The sequence below is a fragment of the Saccoglossus kowalevskii genome, chromosome 14 (assembly GCF_978046115.1).
Source record: "Saccoglossus kowalevskii chromosome 14, keSacKowa6.1, whole genome shotgun sequence".
NCBI classification, from domain to species: Eukaryota; Metazoa; Hemichordata; class Enteropneusta; family Harrimaniidae; genus Saccoglossus; species Saccoglossus kowalevskii.
In genome coordinates this window covers 23,368,792-23,392,679 of record NC_140654.1, presented here as the reverse complement: position 1 = coordinate 23,392,679, position 23,888 = coordinate 23,368,792, and the positions used below count along the sequence as shown (strand labels likewise).

At 36.9% G+C, this 23,888-nt stretch overlaps 1 protein-coding gene across 1 annotated transcript; it reads left to right on the top strand.

Annotated features, from left to right (window-relative positions):
- The first annotated feature begins 1,616 nt into the window (after window positions 1-1,616).
- On the top strand, window positions 1,617-23,373 carry LOC102804109 (calcium-activated chloride channel regulator 4A-like). The gene is made up of 16 exons (XM_006822810.3): window positions 1,617-1,860; window positions 7,787-8,030; window positions 8,670-8,805; window positions 10,383-10,519; window positions 11,497-11,607; window positions 12,255-12,428; window positions 12,929-13,103; window positions 13,317-13,438; window positions 15,472-15,640; window positions 17,778-18,031; window positions 18,563-18,740; window positions 19,332-19,504; window positions 19,610-19,793; window positions 20,084-20,206; window positions 21,527-21,688; window positions 21,849-23,373. The coding sequence occupies exons 1-16, from the start codon at window positions 1,637-1,639 to the stop codon at window positions 22,079-22,081; spliced, it is 2,799 nt and encodes a 932-aa protein (XP_006822873.3). The 5' UTR covers window positions 1,617-1,636; the 3' UTR covers window positions 22,082-23,373.
- Window positions 23,374-23,888: the final 515 nt, after the last annotated feature.

The window sequence follows — 23,888 nt, the reverse complement described above, 5'->3', positions numbered from 1 at the left end:
ACAATACCTAAATTTAAGGAGCCTGGTATAAATTACGATTTAGAAGTTTAATGTGTTCATTTTATTGCCAAAGAAAAAAAAAGCTGAGAAATAAATCATTTCCGGGTAAAAAATAAAACACTTTATTGCCAATTCAGTAAAACCAAGAAAGCGTCAGGTCTCAACGCACACTCGGGTCGTAATCAATCTCTTTTACACATTTGCTTTGATTTACCTTGTAGTTTTATTTTTACACCTTTGTAAAACACACAGGTGGGAAAATAAAACATGAGATATTCTAGGCCAAAATGTTCATAACTGTGATCAGATAGCAGAAACCCGTCATCGTGTATATTCTCTGGAAACAATTGTCAGTATACGTATGCTGCAGTTCCGAATGTATTTGCACCCTGTGTTGGCAGATGATGCGATGTAATTTACGTACGCCTTGAACAGCCAAAGCACTTGTGCAATACATCGTATAATTTTGATGGGCGTATTGAAGCTATTGATGTGTTACCTGTTCAACCTTCAATACAAACTGTTGGATGTAATTTCCACCAATATAAATCAAAATATGTTGCAAATACAGTGTTATTTAAGTATGTGCACTATGAAACCGATTTTTTTTTCTGTCACCATATAAAAAAGCCTCTATCTAACACCTCAAATTATACAGAATAGCAGACTTTTCTATTTTTACTTGATGGTAGCGGCGAGTTTAATCGTAGTTTTAGGACTGCTGAATGTATAATGGTAACTGTGCACAAGCCCCATGTGTACATGGAATGTGTTTTGTATGACAGCGTAAAATCTCACCGATCCATGACGGCACGCAGCCATTAATTCGGTCTCGATCTATTATAATCTGAGCCGGTGATTCGTGGTTTCTGTACCACACCCAACATTATAGGTGTACAAGTCATTCCTTCTGAGGAATGCATTTCAATACCACCACGCATGCGCATTTAGATAATATATGATGATTTCATGTCAGATGCAAAAATTACTTTTCAATATTAATGATGTTGAAATTACATTTGTAAATTTCTATTTATTGTTGATCGCTCATAGAATTCTTATTATGTAGTTTCACAAGTGCTGTACAGTGTTTAACATGCAGACCATAATAAATACGTTGCAGTCGCAATATGAACTATCCGGCAATGAAAAACGGAAGTCAAGTTCAACGTGGATGATACCTATATAGATAAAAGATAAACCTTCCCGAAAATAAATTGTTGACAGCCAGATAATATTCAAAAGTAGTCTGTCTTGCGAGACGGTCAATTTTAAAGAGGAGTGGACGCCTAACACCGCCTCAGACAGTGTTCATCAACAAGTAATTGATTTCCCCTTGTCTTATCTGCGCTCTGATAAACTCAGAACGAGTGACCAAGGAATCACCGAAGCGTCGACCGACCTATTGAGCAGAAGGCATCAACTGTATCGCCTGGACCATAATATAGGTCACCAACGGGAACGAGTTGCTATGGTTTTCAGTAAACATAAACACACAGCTATCAGTTCTGTTATTTCTCATTGGTCACGTGGTCGTGCCACGTTATTGTAATGACGTAACCCCGTATTCGTACATAACCACTTCACACTAGCAAACATTTCACAGTCCTTGGGTGGGTCCAGATTAATAAGCACAATGTCTCGATTCGAGATGGCATCGACTGTGTATATGTGTGTTATACTTGCATGTACGATGTATACTGTTGATAGCGTCAGTAATTCGAGGGTAACACTAGTTAACAACGAATACCACGATATTGTCATCGCAATTGAAGAGAATGTTCCCGAAGACTTGGCGTTACTGGACAAGATTCAAGAAGTTTTCACCGACGCTTCAGCATTTCTTTGTGAAATAACCAGGTAATGTGTCACTTTTAATTTGTTCCCGACATTTCTGCTTTATACAAGAAAATGTTTATTAATTAAATATTGTTGATATTGTTAAACCAACCAACGATTACGCTGCAATGTCCATCGTATCTAAATAACGCAGATACATACAAATACGACACAGTTTACTGTTAATGGGGCATAACTGCGTTCTTTAATAAGCGAGAATCCCTATCAGAACTTTTCAGCATATGTACAAGAAGTTCGAGATTCGATTCTACGTCGAGGCTGTAGTTGCATCCAATGGAGCTGCTCATCGGAAACGCCTTTCCAAAATGATTTTTGAGGGCAGTGGTAAAATATTTCCTATAATCCATGACTTATAACGTAATATGCGTTTATGGTTTCTATTCGAGATTGGTCGGAAGCTGTAAGAAAATATGGAATTAATTGAGTAGAGAGGGGGGCAATTTCTGCATTTAAAATAAGAGAACACTATAACAACTCTGCGCAGAGGAAGCAATTCACAAAGAGCGCGTTATAAAAAGCTTTCAATTTCCCCTCTTTTGTCTAAATTTCACAGTCCAACTTTCTAGCCCTGTAAAATGTATTTCGTTCTGATTTTTTTTCTTCTAAAACATCACTAGTTGGTTGCGACTGAGATTTGACAAAGCATTTCTCCGCATTCGAGTATATCCTGCTTTGATAGCGGAGATTTTATTTACATTTTGTAACTTTGGATACAGCGTCATCTCTTCAATAGACTGAAGCTGTTTCTCACTCAATTTCCCCGGGTATTCTCACTGATATATATGTCTTTTTTAAAATTTCGATTTCCTTTGGCAATACAGTCAATAATAAAAAACGTAACGCGATAATTCCCTGCACGTGCGTTAAATTCCCCGATGTGTAAAACGTCTTTTTTATGTTTTCCGATTGGCTTTGATGATATCGAGCGATTAAATTTGTAAATTTCTAAATTCGATGTAGTTTGTTAACAAATAGTCTAAGAATAAATAAAAATAAATAAATAAATGTGACTAATCTATTGCGTCCAGCATGCCTCACGATTATCTTTCGACTAATGGGTGTCGAATAAACAAAGATATCACGTGTTTTGTCGTGATTTAAATCTAGGGGTCCCTGCGGCAAATCACAACATGCTGCGATTAAAGTATTTTTACATGTAGTGGCTGTTGGAATAAGAAAAAATAGCAGAAATGTTAAGCATCAAGACTTTTCTTGTCATTGTTAACTTTGGGGAGTTGTAATACCAATTCTAATTGCATAAGTCATAACTTGAATTAACAGTATGATAATGGGACTGTCATAGGGACTAACAAACAACTTGTTTCATGAAGCGAACACGGACTAGCAAAAATATAAAACAAAAACATTTATTTGGATGAATGTCTGTCATGTGATCATTTTCTGATAATGATCCCAATTAACACCAATTAACAGCCCATTTAGAGGGTAAATGCACTAACTATGAACAAGGTGTAACTATTATAACGGTCAATGTTTTATTATAGACAAAAGTCGATGAAACGGCCATTACGGAAGCATTATTCATGAACATTATTATATTTCACTTGTTATCCATTCCCCATTGAGTGGCAATCAGTTTAAATGCCGCATGATCCAAACCATGTCTATTTAGGATCGGAACTTGAAACCATAGCAACGGATATGGTAATAATTCCAGTTACGAATTGTTGTTGGAGATCGAGATAATAACATCGAAGCTGGGCAGGATCTATAGTTTTGAGAGAAATAAACATTATACATAATTATATTTGAAGTTTTAACAGATTCTTTGATTTACGATAACAATTATAGTCCTTGCGCTATTTCCGTATGAATGGATAATTAACATATACTATCCTACATACTTTGTTTATGAATCTTGAATTATGAATCTTGAATTATGAATCTTGAATTATGAATCTTGAATTATGAATCTTGAATTATGAATCTTGAAAGATATGGAATATTATGACCAATTGCCTCACAATGTGTCTACTATAGCACACTCTAATTTCAAAACAAATGAATCGATCAATTATATCTTGTTAGGTATATCAAAGCTGCTTAAAATAATGACAGGGAAAACTGAGTAATATATTGTTTGAGATTATGTCGTTCTCGACCAAATATGGTAATATATATATTTATTTCACAAAACAAAGTGACGACTGTGGCTGTTACTTGCTTGCACGTCATATAGCACGACTATGAGGTGCGATTCACGACTTATACTTCGAAGATGCGAAATACACACACTTCGTTTCATTACTGTTATTGAAATATTCAGTGCGTCGTCGTGCGTATAACGTGACGGTGAATGTTTTTCAAACTTTTATTTGTAAACCTATAGAAAGATAGAGTAGGGGTTGTATGTACTCGCTTCCAATATTAGATTCAGTTTTCGAGCACAGCTTGTCCATCTTTCTCAATAGTTGATGAAAAACTTGCGTTCATCTCTAAAATTTCAAATCTTGACACTTATCAGGCACCAAACCCACAAACCCTGTGGTTGTTTACTACATACACGGCAAAGACAATGGTCACATGACCAACAGTTATTTCTTTTCATGTTTGTATTTACAATTATAACGCTCACTCCACCCATGTTGGAATGAAATGGTAAGTCGGGACTAGAAAGAAATTACAGGAGATGGGTTCGTGTTTTGGGAGGAGCGACAGCATTGTTCATGCAAGCAAATTGAGGGGGGTCATTAAATTTAGTTTTACCATTTTTTCATGGAAAGTTTTTAAGCATTAAGTTATTACGGTACATATTCTTATACTTGTTCCTAAGTCTTTCGCACATGAAAAAATATACAGACTAAAACGTAATGTTTACTATCCAAATTGACGTATATTATGAAGAAGACTCCATTCGAACAATTTACGGAAACTTGAATCTAGATCTACTCTAAAATCTGATCCGTTAGTATATCCCACATAACCAATTTTATGAAAATACACATAAACAAACTCGTGAATTTTAGCATGAACGCCTATAGCATTGGCACTATTTCTGGCAATAAATCTGTCTACAATGATTTTTTTTTTCATTTTAGTATTTAGCAGCATGTACTATGTACATATCTATATTTCATCAATTTTCACCAGAATTTTGAGATATATCGTTGTTATGGGAAATAATGGTAAAATTCTCTAAAACAGACAAAACGTTTTGCACTTTGGTCGATTTTTTCCAACTGAGTACGATGACTTCGTATTTTTATTTCATTTGTTTCATCCGTGTGACTTGATATATTATGTAATATGTAAAAATAAAAAAAAAGACAACCATTTTTTACGTTTATGGATATTCCGGATTTAACACGAAAAAACAAAATTCAATAAATAACATCGAGTTCCAGACAGCTCCATCAATGGGCGGTGTCTTTCGGGTCGACTGTTAGTAATTGTTAGCTTTTGTGGTTTCTTCTTAGCGTAATAAAACCTAGTGTTACATTTGGATGTCATGTGATCTCGTACGAAAGGTTGGAACAATTTATGAAAACAAATAGATTCGACTCGAAAACATTGGAACATTCTAGTTGGTCAAAAGGCACGTGGTGGACATTAAGTCATTGATATATCATATAAACTATTTAAAATAAAATAAATTTATTGATTTGACTTTTTTTCTTTTCTTCTTCGAGGTATCACTCCAACTTCCAAAATTAACTATAATTGCCATTACCATATTATGTGCAAACTAGATACTAAAAATAATGACCACTCTATAACTATTACTGACCACTCTAAGACCAGATAAAAACATATTTATTTTTATAGCAGTTTTGATAAAATGTATTGCCTTCCTAAATTACCTGAACATTTTGGGTCAAACAGGAAAAAAATACAAAATCAAAATTTAAATTTACTGACTCTTTTATCCAGAATTACGATGGTGATCATTACAGCGGCGCCGTAATAAACTGATCATAAACAACTCTGTCTTCTATCTACATTGTATTACCCCTTGGACATTTTTTAGCGATGTTTGTTTGTTATGACTTTACCATTCACCGTTTGAAATTGATGTGTCGAAAGTCGCACTATATTGAAATTGGAAATGAAATTTTCACTGTAAACAATTGTAGAACGCTCTTACGATTACATTTTTTTTGATTTACTATGTCATATGTTTCTTTGATCCACATCTTATTTTCAATCTGGATTTCTGAACCTATATATCGCATTTGAAAATGATTTTCTCCACTTTCTGTTTTGAATTTGATCAGGTTCTTTGCGCTCCAGTTAGACGTTGTCACATTAGTTACTTGAACTTTATATCGACTAGATAACATAGCAGAAAACATTGTCCTCGAAATTACTGCAACGTGATTCAGATATCGGAAAACAGCACTATTCCACAGTAGTAACTTTAATATGAACAGTTTAAATAATATTTTATGATGTTCAGCCATATTTATAGCCATAATTTAATTTTCATCCTAATATAACATGCAAGGCACGAGAGTAAAAATTAAAAAAATGTCAATTTTATGACCATGCATTCATCATGAAAATGAATGTGTCCACGTGTGTCGGCTTGTTGATTGGAATATCCAAGTAAGAGAAAACAAACACTGCTAAGAATGACCACGGGAAAGTTATAGAGGGAGAGGGCGGTTTTCTTGTTCAGTTTATTTGGGCGCCAGTTGTAAATAGGAGTTGTGTTAACTACATGCTAACGCAAAGTAGATAGTGTCAAATGAAAGGAAACAAAATGAAAGTCCGACCATGGTCCGAAGTACTAGTACCCAACCTGTTTTTGAAGTATATGTTTCGATAATTCAATTCAATTTCTTGCCGTATCCTTTGACGTATTAATACTCTAGACACAATCATTGTTACTATCTTCACCAGTGCTTTCCAATAGTTATGATGTAACATCGTAGTTCTTTACTTGGCCTAGTTATGTAAATCTACTATGGAATGTTTACCCGCAACAAAGTTTTTCACATAAACAGTCTCAATCTCACCGTCTGTAGCTACTATTACACTTTAATGCAAGACACAAGCCAATTGTTACAGCTTCGTCGGTAACACCGCGACAAAGCCGTGGTAACATACGCGTACATTTAGTATTTGATATCTCGCAAATGCAACAATGCGTGCCTCCCTTCCATTGCAGCAAACCAATCAATCTTCTCTTGTGCCGTCCTTTGATTTGTCGATGTATTATATCTTGGAGTGTAGAATGCGAGAATTGTCAGCAACGAATCGTTTTGCACCCTCTTGCGAACAGCTTCACAATTTATTCCCAGTAATAAAGTTAACGAAGACCTTTCTTATAAATTCCGTCCTCCGGTGAAATAAGCGCTTTCAGGCGTAAATGGACGACAAAAAGGCTGCTCAAAGCGTCGATGTCGTTTTGATCTGTGATGGCCCATCAATGATGATTATGTTTTTGAGAGATTTTTCTCCATTCTAATTAATGAAAGACCAAATGCGTAAACTCATTGGTAGTTTTGAACGACATTAGCTGTACGTTCCATGTTGCTAAGGTGCGAAAAAATGTACCCGAAATTCGCACAGTTCGATAACCGTTACTTATCATTGCGTAAAGCGCAAAGATCTATGGGAAGGATATTGCACTGTACCATGTATTTCTATGGGCTCTGCGTGAGCTGCTGTGGAACGCAGGTCAAAAAGCCGGTAAACACAGCTACAGTCGAGGAAACAGCACAAACACTGTTTAGTAGAGTCTCAACAACTATCGCAAAGTACGTATTTCTGGGAGTTTTCGACCTTTGTTTTCACCGTGATGGTTGCCAGGCGATGAAAATGCCGGGATGTCCACCCCGAGGATACGTCATTTTGACATCACAACAGCGTTCTGTCGCTGGAGGGCACACAGAGGGTAAGAATAAAAGTCATCTATATGACCTATGTTTTACATAAACATATGTTTTCTCATTCTCAACAGATACCGTGCATACTTCAAGAACATAACCATCCTTGTACCGAAGTTTTGGTCTGATAACGTCCAGTATGAAATGCCAAGCTTTGAATCGTATTACACCAGTGATATCAGGATTGACAACAGTGACTACGATGGACCTTATGTGTGGAAATCAACACCGTGTGGAGAACTGGGCGAGTATATGCATCTCACTGCAGACTATCTCACGGATTCAACTATTGGTGACAATTATGGTGATTACGACAAGGTACGTATTCCATACAATTAATGGTATATTGTTGTGGGTGTCGCTCACTACATACTAAATGCTGTGTACTATATGATGCGTACTACATGTATGTATTGAATAATGTTTGGGAAATGTTTTGAGTTGTGTATAATGCATGAGTTGGAAAATGATCTGGTGACAAAAAAAAAACAAAAAAAAAAAAAAAAAAAAACAAAACAGAAAACAAGCAAGTATTGTCTAATGTTTGTATTCACAAATCCTGTGACTACTTCTACCCTAGCCTAACATTGTTGCGTAAGTTGCGCCCCTCGTGGTACTCCAAAAACTACACACAGTGAGGTCTGATGCAGTTCGGCCGGCGAGGGCACCACTCTCGCCTGTCAGGCTACTTCTACCCAAAACAGTTTCGATTGATCTCTATCTCTGAATATTTTACAAAAGACAGAAACTATCAGTATGTAACTACCAGTATTAAAATGATATGGCAATGTTGCATAATAACATAGTTTGACAATATTTTTTTTATCTATGGAGGGTTTGTTTCTACTTTTAAAACACCATCTTGGAACGTGAGATAGCTTTGCGAGACAGCTGGCTGGAGATGTTAATGCCAATACATCTCTTAATAAATATCATTCGTTTGATTGCTGATTTCAGGTAATAGTACACGAATGGGGTCATTTACGATATGGTGTATATGATGAATACCCTGGCGGCAATACTGGCGCTCCTTATTTCTATGCAAATTCTAACGGTGACATAGAAGCCACTAGGTGTTCTACTGCAGTCACAGGTATAATAATAAACTAAACTTTTTGTTCAATAACATACACAACAATAGTGTATAGCAGAATAAAACGACTTATTTGAAGTCGTGTCTTCCGAAAATCGTGTAAATATACCTACTGGGAGTCTCAACACACTCGCATCTTCAATACGACACATATTCCCAGCTATGAATTCACAGATATAGAAATTGATGAAAATACCGGGCTCAAACAGACAGTAACCGAAATGGTGAAAATTGCTGCCAATGTTATCCAGTTGTTTCAAGCCAGTGCAATGCATGCAACGTATTGATCTGAAATCTACTTATATATGACAATGTATAATCCTAAAATAAATAGTATAGCGGTGGTATAATTCAACAAACGAGATTAAATATAATAAATACGGTAGCTCATTTGTTTAGAGTTATGAAGAGTTGAAATACTGTAACCGAACACGATGTACTTTGTTATTAGTATTATTTATGGTGCAACGATTGCAGTAAAATATTCTGGGCTGACAAATGAATAAACAAGCTACGCGGCTATATCGTAAAAACAAATTATATGAAAGATATTTGATTTTAAAGAACCAAATGAAGTAACCCCCAAAATATATAGGAAAACATGGAGCCCAGTAGTTGACCACAGGGAACTAAATTCCGAGCATTATAAATATTATAAACTTTGTCCAGATCATGACAATATACACCAAGAAATGTTCTTCGCTCGTTAACGTTAGCTGCATTGAAAGATGAAAAGTCAGAAGTTATGAGTTACATAGCTAGACTAACTAGTATGCTGTTATCATAATAACTCTCCCTGACATTGTCACGGTTAAATATATTACATCAAAGCGGCAAAATATTTGGTTTGGTTTGGTTTCGGAGAAACGCATGTTATTTGGAGAATAGCCATATAGAATAATTTTCTATGGTACAGACGGTAATCTGCTCTGTGGCACGATACACAGGAATATCACAGATCTCTAATCAAGTTCCTTTGAAGCATATGCACAAACCTACAAATAACAAACAAACAAACAAACAAACAAATGCAAATTACCTATACCCATGAACACCATGGTTACCAAAATTAGATAATTCATTTCCGAACTTGCTGAACACAATTTGAAAGCGAGAAACTGTAGTTTTTTCAACGAGATCTCGAGTTTGATTTGCTACATGTCATCCTAACGTTTTAAAGACACGAAATGCGGTCATCATAAATACACAGCAGTCATTTTATTAACTCAGTCTTGAAGATTAACCAGAAACTAATTTATGTATCAATTCCGTAAATGTGAAGATCTGGGAAGTATGGAACATTTTCAACGTCAAGCCGAAAGTTGCATTTAATAGTGATTCATTTGGACGATTACCTCTCTAACTATTTGAGCGAAAAAATCAACTTTTGCCAACAAAACAAGACCAACTAACTAACTAATAAATATTTATGTTCATTTGTTTTAAAATTAAAAAAAAAGATAAATTGCTATTAATTTGGAGGATAAAATGATGGCACCATATAAATTGTAGCACCATGGATAATCTGTTATTATAATGTCTGATAACACTATAACTCATTTCACTTACATTTAAAGGTGACATGGTAAACCTGAATACCGGTCAACCATGTGCTTTCGTTAACAATTACCCGGAAGACGATTGCTATTTTTACGATGATAGAAACGTTGCAACATTCACAGGCTCTCTTATGTATCGTCAATACCTACCACAGGTAAGTGTAATACATATTATTGTTTTATTTGTCTGTCTATTTATTTATGTGATTATTTCAATTATTAGTGGTGTTCTCACTAAACGAAATAAGCCGTTGTCATAACGCCTTTTATTTGAGAACGTTATGTGAACAGAATACGCCGTTGTGGCGTCGGCGTTTTTGACACCGTCGTAAAAGGGGTGGACCAGATCCTAAACGTCTTTGTCACACCGGCTCTTGCACAACGCAATGTGCCGTGTGAACACAGTACGGCGGCCAAACGCCCTCTGTCGCCGACTTATTTATGCTTTTCATTATACAAGAATATCGAAATTACTGATTACTGATATCTGTATGGAGAGAATAGAATATTCAAAGAATTATGGACGGAACGTCTAGGGATGCTAGAGTATATGCTGTGATTGCAGAAAAGGCGGCTGAGAAGGGGTCGGACAGGACAATATCAACGGAAGATCAAAACTTTACGTATAAAGTACAGAGAAGTGACTGAGCACAACAACAGAAGCGGTAGAGATCCGAAAACTATGCCATTTTGGGATGAACTACACAAAATATTAGATGGAAGGCCAGCATTCAATCCTCAAACACCGGTGTTTTTACTAAGTGAGAAGGCGAGCAGACAATTCAGCAGATTATCTAATACAGTATTTGCACAACAAAAAACAGTGTTAACACCGGCGTTTTTTAGACGTAGCTATTTGTGTTTTTTGGTAATTGCATTCAATATGAATTTGGTGAGAGGAGCTAAACAATTTGTAACATGTGACGAATAAATTTATTTCTAAATCATATTAATTAATTACTTTTGCACTGAAATTTAGAGCTTATAATATTAGTCCCTAAGGTGAAATGAACACGACATTTATGCGCCATAAACACCACGACCATTTCCTCAGTTAAATGTAAACGTTTCTCTCCAGTTTTCTCCAGCTGTCATACTTTCACATTTCTTCATGTTTTTTTGTTCGTTTCAGCTTATCCACTTTTGTGACAACGACACATTCGCTGATACACCAGGAAGTATCCACAACATTGAATCTCCGAGTAAACATAATATACTATGTGACGAGAAAAGCGTATGGGAGGCAAGTTTGTCGTTTTATAAGATAAATTCTAATTTTAAAAACAAATGAATTTCGAGCACCAACCATCACACTACAACCAGCATCGATACCGCCATTCAACCATGATCACACCACTTCTTCTACTACTACCCTCGCCATCTCTGCTACAATTACCATGACAGCCACAGTCATCGCTGACACTACTACCAACTTCCTCACTGCTACTACCACTGTCATCGATCACTACTACTGTTACCACGACAACCACAACCAGAACCGCTATTACTACCTCCACCACTACATCTAATATAACCAACTCGACCACCACAACTACTACTTCCGTCACCACATTCACAAGTGCCATCATTGCCATCATACGTAACAACCACTCAAACAACAACAAAAAACTACCACTACTACCACCACTGCTTTTGCCAGCTTTTGCCACCACTGCAGACCCAACTATTCCCACCACCACCACTAACAACATTCGCTTCTACCAACACCGCCACTGCTACCAATGCCACAAACATGTACAGGTATACTAAACAAAAAACATGATATGTGTCACCGAACCGCATCCCCAATGAAAGCATTGCAATTATTTGCGATCGACACTTACATTAAGCGCTTTTAAAAATTTTAAAAATATTACACCTCCCCCATAGATAATGCGAGAACACGTAGACTTTGCTGACGGCGCTAACCCACCAGGAGCTGGATGTGATGCGACATTGACTGTTCCAGAGTTCCGTATTGTCAAACAACAGAGTACAAGAAACACATTGGTACTGGACGTCTCTGGGAGTATGAGTGGTGATCGAATCGTCATTTTAAGACAAGTATGTAATACCATACTGAATTGATTTGATGAATAATATTTAGTTTGTATAACAATTTAAGTTTTTCATGATCGAATAGGTTATTTTCCGTTAAACTGCGAGATCTCGCGTGTTGCGTGAAAGACGTGCACCGAGCGTCTGCCGCAGAAATCGAACGATTTGATTTTGAACTCGAATTTCTTTATTTCGTAGCTCGCATCGAAAGGCCGATCCTTGACACGGAAATGTTGCATTTGAATACCCTTATTTCATCGAAATTGACCATCATCAAATGTGTACAGCATATTATTAAGCGTGGGAATATCCCCCATAATACTTTCGCATTTGTAGAATCCCACGCGATGTTTGTCGCCACTATGACGCTATGACCTTTTTTGTCATGTTTTTACGTTCGATTTCACGCATAACGCGGGATCTCGCAGTAAACGGAAAATGATCTACTGCGCTTCACGACGCTTGCCATATACACATTAATCCATTTCGTCACGGTCTCTTCCCAGGCCTGCAATTTGTACATATCAAGTTGGGTAAGCGATGGAAGTGAACTCGGAATGGTTAAATTCAATAGTCTTGCAGAAATCTTATCAACATTGGTGACTATTGATGCTGGCACACGAGCTGATTTATTGACAGAAATACCGGCAACTGTGGGTGGTTCCACAAGCATTGGCGCAGGTCAGTGCGTGGCATCCCGATATATAGATGCTTGATTGCTATATATTTATCCAATTAATAGTTGTGTCTACTGATTGTGTATAAAAAAAAAAGAAAAAAAATGATGTACATTTAAGAATTAAGTAATCTAGAATTGTTAGGGTAATATTTTTGTAATTTTTTAGCAGAATATTTTGTTGTGTGTTTAATAATTAAATAAACTGGCCATTATAGGGCTGCAAAAAGGAATTCAAGTTTTACAAGAAGGCGACAATAGTACAACTGGCGGGTGTCTAGTGCTTATTACCGATGGCGAAGAGAATACATCTCCAATGATTTCAGATGTTCTGCCAAATGTGAGTAACACAGGAGCTCAATACATCCAGTCTTTTTTATAAATTGCGCCCTCTTGTGGCAATGCACTTCTATAACATCAATGGTTTTCTGGGACTGAATATGTCGGAACGTTGTTTTTCAGGACTGCGAAGAGTAATTGTCGCCCCCGTGTGCAACATTAACGTGTAAGATTGGGTCCATAATATTTAAATTATCGGGAATGTTCGGTATTATTCAGTTCTCTATATAAATTATTTAAACAAACTAAATCCAAAATAATTTTGGTCAAGTGAATGAAAATCTATAAAGACGTTTCTACTACACGTGAGCGATGCGAAACGACTACTCGGCGTAGATCACAAATGACGTTTACAATAAGTGTAAATGAATATTATGATGATTGTTTCCCGATAAGTTCAATAGTGCAAATGTTTGCATAAGTTTTCATTTCAAAACTGTCACCACGTGATGTCAGCCAGACACGGGGCCTGACAAGTTTGCACTTACAGCTTTCGATAACAAAAAAAAACAAAAAAACAGTTTGTGTCTCCCATCATGATCATGGTCAACATATTCTAAATACTGAACAGTTGTTTTATAGGAGAAACATTTCAAAAAGTGCTGATAACTGATAATACTGATAACATGATATTACGAAAATCATAATTGCGTGTGACAAACAGGTATCTGCATCCAAAATAAATTTTGCGAAGTGTTTGTGAGTAAAACTTATCAAATATTGAATTTCGCAATCAAGCACTTTGAGGTATGTACAGTGATTATAAAATACAATAAACAAATCAGTCAATCAAGTAAATATGTATTACTAAATATAAACATCAACAAGGTAAGTTTATGTGTTAGTGTTAAAATGTTGTAAAAAGACATATATAGTTTTTGTGAAGAATAATAACTGTCACATAAAGAAGTATTTTTAAACTTATTAAGTCCCTAACTTGTGCGCAACTGAATAAGTGTGCCAACTTGTTTACTAAAGTTCAAACTCTTCAAGTAACTGTAAAAAACAATACTCAATAATTGAGAACGTGGACACTTCAAAATGGATGAGTACTAAACTGAAAAAAAAAAAACAATAACTTTTTTCGTCTTTAATATAAATGAACAATATTGGTAAGAAATCATCTCATTTGCTCTGACCATACATTCATATTCCCCTTCAATCTAAAAACTATAATGTTATAAAAAAACACAATGTTTAATTTATTATCATTATTGTTTCGAGAAAAGCTACGTTTGAACGAAAATGTGCCTCTGCACCAGTAAGACAAATCGAACTGCATTGTTCTGTTAAAATCTGTCTAACGTTTGTACAATCTTATTTGTCTCCTGATATCATGTCTCTGAGGGTATCAGCAAAGAATTTATACTTTATAGGATTCTCTGGTCCTGTAAATATATGATTTTGAGTTAAATCTGTAATCGTACCAAGCCACACATAATGACAATGCAGTACGTAGCTGCCGACACTGGTTATAACAATTACATTTCCCATACATTTCGTAAAATAGTATTCATCATGCCTACAAGCTTATTTACGATAACTTACGACTCCCTTCTTGCATCAGAAAATCTAATAGGCATTCTGAACAAGTTGCTCTTGTTTCTTTAACGGACATGCCAACTCCTCCACATGCTCCCGATAGTATATTCCAATCGTTGAATGAGCATGCGCACTATACAAATTACTTGAACACGTAACATATACTAGTGTTCATCGTGAACACCGTCGTTTACTAAAGTATCTCACAAAAGAAGCAGCAACCCCAGGCTAAATTATTTTTCAATATCAGTTTTCATATAGTATTATAGTATTCATGACATTTCTAAATAACTCGTTTGCATTATACGCAAATTCGCACAGGTATGTGACAATTACTATATTCATCCTTCAACTTCCGCCAATAGAACAATAGTTATGCAGGAAACGTTATTCGTTTACGTACAGTCTTGTAAAAACGACGTAATAACTTTTAAATAATACTATGTGTGTTCATCATAACGCAAATCGCAATATATATACTTTTCATTTCAGCTCATATCAAAAGGTATATGTGTAGATGTGATAGCCGTCACTCAGGCTGCAGCTGATTCCCTGGAGCCTTTAACAACGGCAACGGGAGGAAGGATTTATTTAGCTTCTTTAAGTAACTCGTCTAACGCATTGGCTGAAGCTTTAGCAGCCATCGCTACAAGGGGGCAAAGTGAGTCACCGGAAATTACGTGATTGTATAGTTAAATCATATAACTTAATTGTAGTTACACCACAAAACTTTATTGTCGTTTAAGTTACATTATATTACTTTATAATAGTTACATTAATTTACTTTAATATAGTTACATTAAATTACTTCATTAAAGTTATCTTGTATTACTTCATTACAGTTACATAATATTACTTTCTTATAATTACATCATGTTACTTCGTTATATAATTATGTCGTATTACTTAGTTACAGTCGGAAACTGAACAACATATCGATAGCTTTAACAAGCCCCGGAAGATAAAGTCCTTCAGGTGTCGATTTCGATGTCTTAATAATAATTCGGTGATGTCAATGTTAAAATACATAAACATGGAGCCATGTGCTACAAGCACTTACCAATGAGTTATATGTATATGTCCAATTTTGTTTACTCAATGGGCGATTGTAACCCGCAATTCCGGTCACGGGTTTCGCAAAACATACACAATGTTTGTGCTTTGGCTAATTTCTGTGGCGCATGCATGGGAATTACGGGGATTCCAGGTGATTGACAATGGTTATCCTCCTTATGATGTCATTGTTAGTCAGCCAATCAAATTTAACCACAATTTCTCATCCTTTCTATCGTACCTAGGCTTTAGTCACGTGGTGATCAGAACTAGTACATTATATATTCATAACCGTGTAACGAGTAATCCGCTATCAACGGTAAACTTGTGTTGGATTATGTACCCCAGACCATTCGTCCCGGTGTTATCGCTATCGCCACACGAGACTCCAGCTTGTCTCCTATACAATTTGACTGCGCACATCCAGAAAGTAGATGTAGCTGTGATTGGTGGAATACTAATGAGTTGAGTGTCAATCAAACGCCCACGCTATCTTTAGTAAACAAAGTCACGTGACACGCGCCATTTTAGTTTTGGCAGGTGATTTCAAGGCAGCACGCTTAACCCTTTCGTTCACAGGTTGGGAGATATTAGAATGACTGACAATTTCACGCCACTGTTTTACATTATTGGCGGATTTTTCTGCGCTATCAATCTTTCTCTTACAAACTAGACATAGATGAGACGACAGAGTCGCTCCTTTCACAACGTCGCACTGGATCAAATTGGAAAGACGATTTCCATAAGTTATCCCTTCTGCTTTTCCTGGCTTGAATAAATTCACACACGACTTTAACTGTCCACAAACTCGAAGACTACACGAACACAGTCTACAATAGTCGTCCGCAACAATATGTATGTATTTCTTCGGTGTACTGATGCACGAATGCACCGTGACACGGTGTTTCTCGGGTATCCCCATCGCTGAGAATGCCGCCGGCGCAATTTTTCACCCAACTCGCGATTCTGTTTTGCAACATTTTATCAATATTCCCTTTGACAAAATCGCCGACAAAAGCACCGCTTTGCTGATCTTTTGTTCTATAATTCTTAATGCAAACACCGACCCTAGTAGTAATTAGTAACGTCGCCTCGTACATATGAACGGTCGTCATTGCAAATCGAACATCCTTTTGAAATTTGGACGTCGGGCAGGCGATTTCAAGGCACCGCACTTAAATATTAGCAACATATTTTTCTGAGCGGTTGTTTATTCTTCTTCAAACGAGACATAAATGTGACGACATAGTCGATCCCTTATCCACCGCTAAGAATGTCGCAATGTTTCGTTCGTTTTGCAACATGCCACAAATCGTCGAAAAAAACACCACTTCGACGGAAGCTTGCGTAATAAGGGGGTTAAAACAAGAAAACAAATGCCATGTTTAATACATATCGACCTGTTTTACTTGCGAAAGATAACGGAACATGAACTCGTTTCGTGCGACTTCGGAACCCGAAGGAACACACCAACAACGTTGAATTTACCCGCTATCTTCCAAATATGGTATATTAATTTATTCAGTTGTTTATTTAGAGTGACGTCCGCGGTCGAATGCGATTGGCTATCGATGTCAGTGCAAAGGTCATATGAATATTACAATTAAGTGGGCGGAAGGAAAATTGTATAGGAGACAAGCTGGAGTCTCGTGTGGCGATAGCGATAACACCGGGACGAATGGTCTGGGGTATGGATTATGGGGAATGTTTCAAAATCTCATGCATATTTGTTATTTTTTTGTAAGGTGAGTTGGACCAAGCTGTGTCGATCTACAGTGATGCGAGACTCATCGATGGTGGCGCTATTTTCGAATTCTCACTTGCAATCGACGCGTCAATTGGAAAGGATACTGAATTCACGTTCACGTATCTCGGAGACCAGGCTATTGAGGTTACTTTGCACACTCCCGATGGAAGTATAATTAACAAAGATTCAGCGTCCTATGACTTGGACAGTACATTTAAAATGGTGACGATTAAAATAGAAGGAATTGCTGATGTACGTTTAAGGCTGTAGCCATTAAACAAATAACTTGTTAAAAAAACAAAACACATCGTACTTGTCTTCGTCAGTGGAATACATACATATTCTAATACTGAATTGTTCCCACAATGCCAATTTAAAATCGACACCGGAAGCAGGATCAATGTGATACATGTATATAACTTGAAATAAGTTTAATGACAGAAACTGAACATTGATGGAGGATTTTTTTTTTTTTTTATAAATTTAAAATAGAATTTCACAATATTCCATTATATAGCATACAAACAATTCACGTGGAAATCTCCAAAATGTACAACAATAAAAACACATTTTGCAATTAAAAACAAATAAATATATATGTCGCTAAGCATGCTGTTGATCTGTTGCGATAATGTTTGGCAAATGAAACAATTTATACCAAAAAGGCATGTTTTCAATTCATTGATTTTTGTTTCGATGATTCGTCATACCCGTAAAATTGAAGAAAGGTAGGTCATGTTTCTTTTCAAATAGTATCATAGGTATTTTCGATTTCTTTTAAAGGTTGGTAGTTGGACTGCATCGATCTACAATCCATCATCGGTGGAGCAACAGGTTTATGTGATGGTTCGATCAAAGAGCGGTAAACCAGGTGAATATCCTATAACAGTGAGGTCAGAATGGAGCGCCAATACCATAAATCCACCCGAGAAACTAATACTGTATGTAACTGTGTCTAAAGGTATGTATGTGTACTTAGTATTTGTAGCACTACATTACTCTACACATTTGTAAAGTTATACACTGGTTTTACAATAGCAGACTTGGTCAGATCACTGGCATTCATTTCGCCTAGGATCAGCGGAATGCTGGTTTCAGCTCAGACCAGTGACCTGAGCTTTCAGGGGCGGGTGCAAGAAGTTCAAATAGAGGGGCGCGCCTTTACAATGGAGTAATTTCCGCATTGCATTGTGGAGTAAACATGTATGAGTAACTTCATTTTTTTTGGGGGGGGGGTCCCTATGTCCCCCTCTAAATCTGTCATTGACCTTCGCTGACTGGGCGATTGAGAGCCGTGGAAGTTAGGGAAACATTGTAACGCGCTGACTGATAAAACTTACAAACGCCCTCACACGACTGATTAGTGGCATTCGTACGAAATAGAGGGCGTTCGTAAGATTCAATGCGCACGTGTATGTACAATCAGTGCCCAACGACGGAGCACTCGTATGAAAGGGCAATTTCCAGCCAAATTATACATTTCGTGATTTGTGTGTCATGCACATGCGGAAAAATACCATATATTCATTGTATAATTTGATTCCATTCATAGGAGCCATGCCAGTTTTGAACGCTCATGTCGTAGCTACTGTAGAACGACCAAGCGGTGATTCGGTTCAATTGATTATGGCTGACAGCGGTAGTGGCGCCGATATCACAAAAGATGACGGCGTCTACTCGTCATATTTCACTGCTTTTGCCGGAGACGATAGATACAGTGTCAAGGTAAATAGTTATACTGTTTAATTCGTGAAATATCTGTCTATATGATGCATCTTGACAGTGCAACATACATTCACCTCTAAAAATGTAAATGTACTTGAACACTAGGTTGAAGTTGTGGATGCCGGTGACGATACAGTAATCAGTCCCAGCAGAATAGTGGGCTACGGTTCTTTCACGGACCCTGAGCGTGTAAGTGGAGAAGCACAGCCTGACGATGAATCGACCGGAACGTTTCAGAGAACTACCAATGGGGGCAGTGTTTCTTGCGATGGGAGTACTGAATGTAGCGGTAAGCATGAATACCATATTTTTTATCCTCAGCTTGCAGTTGAAGTTTAAGTTGAGGCCACAACAAGTATCGACGGAAATCAGTATTACTCTCTGCATTCGGCTATTTTTCCAAATTTAAACATTAAATCTGTTGATTTCTAAATATTTCTTGCATTATTTGACACTTTTAGACGGGCGTTCAAGTTGAATATCACTTGACTACTGTCACTCTTATCAGTATTCAGCATTCATAACTTATCACGTCACTTTGCAAAACCTTATAATAATATTTATTATTTGTACTATTAGGGTTATATGATTTTTACTCTCCTGCTAAAATTGTCGACCTCCGAGTGACCAAAATATCCTACGATGATAGACACATAACGATTCAATTTACCGCACCGGGAGATGACCTGGATTTTGGAGATGGTAAGGGGTTTGTACGTTTAAATCTATAATATATTCAACTTTTAATGTTCTTAAGTTGTTTTGACTAATTTGTGTTACACTATTATATGTGTGGACATATGAAACAAACAGACACAAATAGAAAGATACATAAAGAAGTTCGATCAAATGACGTCACTTTGTCTACATTATCTACGAATCGTTTTTTGTGTCCAAACTCCGGGTCACCAGCTCAAGACACACGATTCGTGGATTTATTGTTACATTATATAATTCTGCAATCAGAATAAAAAAGTGACATTATCGAATACATGGAGAATACTGTCTATATTGTCTCGGGCGATATTTTTACACTATTAACCTTTTTGCAAATGGCTACATACCGGGACAAATTCAGCTCCTCGCAGTCTTGGATCATCAACCAGTTACTGTCAAGAGTAAACACAGCATGCAGTATAGGCCTACAGCATAAGTAAACATTTGTTAGTGATTACAAATTATTAATATTATAAGCATCTTAATAATTTGATACCAGTAAAACCACTCAAATTCAAATTCATTGAAAATTACGCGATTGAAACATGAAATGTCGGCGATAGAGGGCGCATGGGATCGGGGTTTCGTGTTTATGCGGTGTAATTACAACGTTCGAAGCGGTGCGACAACAGCGTTTGGGGTCTGGTCCACCCATTAAAAGTTACACACGTATGTCACCGCTCATTTTTCGCCCTTGTGTGAACATGGCTTATGACACCGTTAGAATCAGTGAAACAAATGAAATAAAACAGCTGCACAGTTTTCACAAAGTGAGAACAACGCGTGTGATCAGGGGCGCAGTGGATACAATGGCGGCAAAGAATGGAACAGTATTTGAGCACAGGGAGTTGGACAAACTTATGTATTTTAATAAATTATTAAATAATAAAATGTTATATAAATTTTTTTACCCCCCTCCTTCCTGGTATCGATTTCAAGTAATCACTGATCTTTGTTTATACCACTCTTTTCTTTATCACAATCTTTATAACGCGCTAATGTTATATGCAAATTTTAACGCGCGATGTAGACACGCCTTATTATAACAAGTCACGCGGTTTTCTCGTACAGAGCGATATCTCGGTGACCATTTCAGAATGGGGTCTAGTTTACACATCAAAACTGCTATGCGTGTAGATATATACTTTAGAATGGGCGTCTATTGTTTAGATTAATTGTAAATGACAGTGCGAGCGACCAAATTTGAAAGCAAAATGTTCACATCAGAGGAGCTAGTCAATTTGCATCTACTGTCCGTTTTTCAGTTAAACATGCAATCTGAATGTTTATCTTTATCATAAATAGCGACCTCTTACGAGATATGGATGCATACCGATTTCAGTACCATGCACTCAAACCACGAGGACACCACCAATACCACCCAGGACCTTTTCATTGAGGGCGTATTGTCGTCACCGAAATCACCTGGACAAACCGAAACTTTTACCATTATTGTACCAACTCAAGGTACGATTACAGTATGTCGGTACTACGCATGAGTGAAACTGTTATTTTTTTTTGTGATAATACAAACACAGTGTGTCGATCGTATTTTTTATGAAAGAATCCAGAGTTTGTTACAATGAAGAAAATCCATGGTTACGCCGTCATGTTTTTCTCTCTACAGGTGACATTGCATATGTGTTTTGTGTGGTTGCTATTGACGACGGCGGTAACAAATCACCCAGATCCAACATCGTCTCCGCGTCCATGAAATACTTCCCGCAACCGACTAGCTATCTCGTGACGATTATTGTGATATCCGTCATAGCTGTTGTCCTATTGGCTGTCTTCATTACAACGTTGGTCTGCATCAAGCATAAAAACCGCCCAAAGCCAGGTCTCGGACCAGTGGCATGAATGAAAATATATTAACACTCAGATATGTTAATCAACACCACGTGTGGACTGCGTGATTTTCTTTTGACACCGTTGTTAATCGACGTAAATAATGCTACAAATAATATATATTATCGAATATAAAGTTGTTTTCATATAAATAGCGCCCTCTTGTGGGGGAAGTGCGTCTAAAATAACACGTTTGTTTGTTTGTGTAATCATTTGTCATTTCTGTTATGAAGGACGCCTACAGGTAAGAGGAGACCCGCCTAGATGGCGCAATTTGCTTAAACGTGCATTTACAAAACGAATGTAATTAGTGCAATTACTGAATTTAAAGAGATGTCAGATTTTATTATTATACCCAAGACAGTAATTCTCTAAAACGTTTTTTTATTCACATGAATTATTCATATTATTTCGAAAGCTGGACCTTGTCAAAGCAACGCGATGTTGTGACATCCCTACGACGTTATGACTTTTGTTTGTTCGAAGTAAACAGAAATGGTCTATTACGATATACACTTCGAGTTATGATTGATCCTAAACATATTTGTCGCGTACTAGTACACACTGTTACTGGTAGATTACATAGTGAATTACAAATATATGCGCATGCGCTCTGTATTATTGTTACGTACCACGAATTGAAAGTTCATGTATATTGTATAAGTAATTATTTGCTTAACGAATACTATTTGATGCGATGATGTAACGTTTTTAGTTCAAGCTATATGATATAATCCAGGTTGTATTTAAAATAAATACTCAACACTATCTATATTATCTGTTTAGTCGCGGTGTCAGCCCCTGTCTGTAATATTTCAAATTTAAATGAGGTTTAACAAAGTATATACAGGCTGTATGCGTATGTCATTTTGCGGTTCACAATTGCATGATGTAAGCCTACGTATGACGTTATGCAAGTTATTTTAACCACGCACCAATGAACACTAAACTATCCCATTGTAATGAATACTCCAAAATTGTAAATGGTATTTTGAGCGTACTGTATCATTGTTACTTTATTAACTGTTTACAACGTGCACATTATTAGGTAAATTAAAACACAGTCATGAATTGTATATAAAATGATATGTATGTATATTGTAATTTGGCTGTATTTTTGTTTTCAACAAAGTCAGTATGGTCACGTGACCCCACTACTTGCGTAGGATGTGACGCACATTTGGAGAATTACGCGCGCATGTAATTTACCAGTCACGGTAAATATTGTATGTACTACGTAATTTGTATATATTGTGATTTAAATATATGAATATATATATGGAATAAAGTTTGTCACAAAATAATATTCTAATCATTTATGGCCAAAAGCATAGATCCTACCGTGACTTCGCCTGTCATGGTCGCGTGAGTTGCCCCTCCGCGGTGCTCCAAGTGGGGTGTCGCTGGTTCCCGGCGTCCCTTGATTGCGAATGGCAAGTATGACGCAGGTAACTGATAATCGCCATATTGTTTCACTGGGCCGGGATCCCGACCCAAAGGCACTTGACCAAGTGACGTAATTTGAAAACATATTAATATTTGTTCCCCGTGAAAAACGCCATGCCCATACAGTCTTCCAGCAATGACTTAATATTTGAGATGGTTCTGACATTTCTCGCTGTTTCTGTACAAATTGACAACAAAAGAAACAGTTTTTCATTCCCCCAACTTTCGAAAGTAAAAGGAAAGCCCTGAACGGCCACGAGCGTAAGCGCCGACGTCAGGTGAGCAAGGAAAATAGAACAAGCAACGAGAAAGTGATAGACCAATCAGAATGCTGGAACCGTTACACTGGAGGCGGGAACCAGCCAAACAGTGG

What these genes read in the sequence shown, in the direction of transcription:
- LOC102804109 (XM_006822810.3), top strand. Translation starts at nt 1,637, where the DNA reads ATGTCTCGATTCGAGATGGCATCGACTGTGTATATGTGTGTTATACTT. An exon ending in ACGAGAAAAGCGTATGGGAG is followed by an intron (nt 11,608 to 12,254) that starts GCAAGTTTGTCG and finishes CCTCCCCCATAG; the next exon opens with ATAATGCGAGAACACGTAGA. An exon ending in GAATCGTCATTTTAAGACAA is followed by an intron (nt 12,429 to 12,928) that starts GTATGTAATACC and finishes GTCTCTTCCCAG; the next exon opens with GCCTGCAATTTGTACATATC.